General features: G+C 46.1%; 1 protein-coding gene across 1 annotated transcript in view; it reads left to right on the top strand.

Moving 5' to 3' along the window:
- Positions 1-1,695, top strand: part of ATP13A2 (ATPase cation transporting 13A2) — a gene marked incomplete at its 5' end in the record, with an annotated part of 23,757 nt that overhangs the window by 16,009 nt on the left and 6,053 nt on the right. The window contains 1 exon segment of the mRNA XM_019008730.1: positions 66-500. Within this exon segment, the coding sequence (XP_018864275.1) occupies positions 66-500 (435 nt within the window).

Below are 1,695 nucleotides of genomic sequence, written 5' to 3'. Positions count from 1 at the left end.
TGTGTAAGTTTGGTCCATTGGCACATTGGGGGTTAATCCTGCAATTCCAGCCGCAGGTAATGAAGTCATTTAGCCCAGGTTTGCTGTCCCCAGCTCCCTTTTGTTTCCATTTCTGGGGCTCTGAGGCAGTGAGGTGTCCCTGGAGAGGAATTTTATCTGCCCAAAGCGGGAGCGCTGACACCGTGCGTGGAGTTCTCTAAAGAACCTCGGGATCACAAATCCACGAACAAACAGAAAATCCAATGGATCTGAGCCTCTCCCTCCCCTCCTCCCCAGATCAACACCAACCTGAGCGATTTCCAGTTCCTGTTCTTCGACCTGGTCATCACCACCACGGTGGCGGTGCTGATGGGGCGCGCGGGGCCAGCGCCGGCGCTGGGCGTGCGGCGGCCGCAGGGAGCCCTGATCAGCGCGCTGGTGCTGGGCAGCCTCCTGCTGCAGACAGCCCTGCTCATCGCCGTGCAGGTCCTCAGCTACTTCATCACCGTCTCACAGAGCTGGTGAGCGCCCAAAAATCCGAATCCCCAACCCCGGGAATGGCGGGATTGCGGGCTTGGAAAGGCTCACGGAGCCCGAGTGTCGGCGCCTGTTTGGTGCTGAGCCCCGAGTGCTGCAAACGTGGGTTGTTCTGGCGCTTCAGGGGTGCTGATTCCCCACCTGCCCTCCCCTTTCCCAGGGCTTTGCAGCCCTCCCCGTGAGGAAATCTTTCCCAATATCCCGTCTGAACCTGCCCTGCTTCCCCGTGGGTTTGGCCATGGGGACGGCGGGGAGGTTGCTGTGCAGCCCAGGATTATTCTTATTCTTATTCTTATTCCTATTCTTATTCTTCTTATTCTTATTCTTATTCTTATTCTTATTCTTATTCTTATTCTTATTCTTATTCTTATTCTTATTCTTATTCCTATTCTTATTCCTATTCTTATTCTTATTATTCTTATTCTTATTCTTATTCTTCTTATTCTTATTCTTATTCTTATTCTTATTCTTATTCTTATTCTTATTCTTATTCTTGTTATTCTTATTCTTATTCTTGTTATTCTTATTATTCTTATCCTTATTCCTATTCTTATTCTTCTTATTCTTATTCTTCTTATTCTTATTCTTATTCTTGTTATTCTTATTCTTATTATTCTTATTCTTATTCTTATTCCTATTCTTATTCTTCTTATTCTTATTCTTATTCTTATTCTTGTTATTACTATTATTATTATTATTATTATTATTATTATTATTACTATTACTATTACTATTACTATTACTATTACTATTATTATAATTATTATATTATATTTTTATTTTTATTTTTATTATTTTCCTGGGATTTGGGATCTGGCAGCAGACAGGGAACCGTGGGATGTCCTCAGCTGGAAGGGATCAGAGTCATCCCAGCAATGCCACCCTGTCCAAAGGCTCCTGGCAGCCTCGGGGCCGTGCCCGTTCCCTGGGGAGCCTGGCCAGTGCCAGCAGCTCTGGGGGAAGCAGAGCCTTTCCTGCCCTCCATCCTAACCCCTCCATCCAGCTCCAGCTCCCAAGGGCTCCATCCCTGCTCCCAGAGCACAGACTGGAGCTCCCAAAGCTCTCATGGAGTGTCTCCTTAGGGACTTTGGGGTTTGGGATCTTTTTCCCTTTGAGCTGAGGATTGACCAGAGGGAGGCAGTTTTCTCTTGTTCGGTCTCACTTGTTTATTTTTCCTTA

Source organism: Parus major, chromosome 21 (genome assembly GCF_001522545.3).
Source record: "Parus major isolate Abel chromosome 21, Parus_major1.1, whole genome shotgun sequence".
NCBI classification, from domain to species: Eukaryota; Metazoa; Chordata; class Aves; order Passeriformes; family Paridae; genus Parus; species Parus major.
The sequence above is the reverse complement of the archived record's forward strand: the minus strand, read 5'-3'. Positions and strand labels throughout refer to the sequence as shown.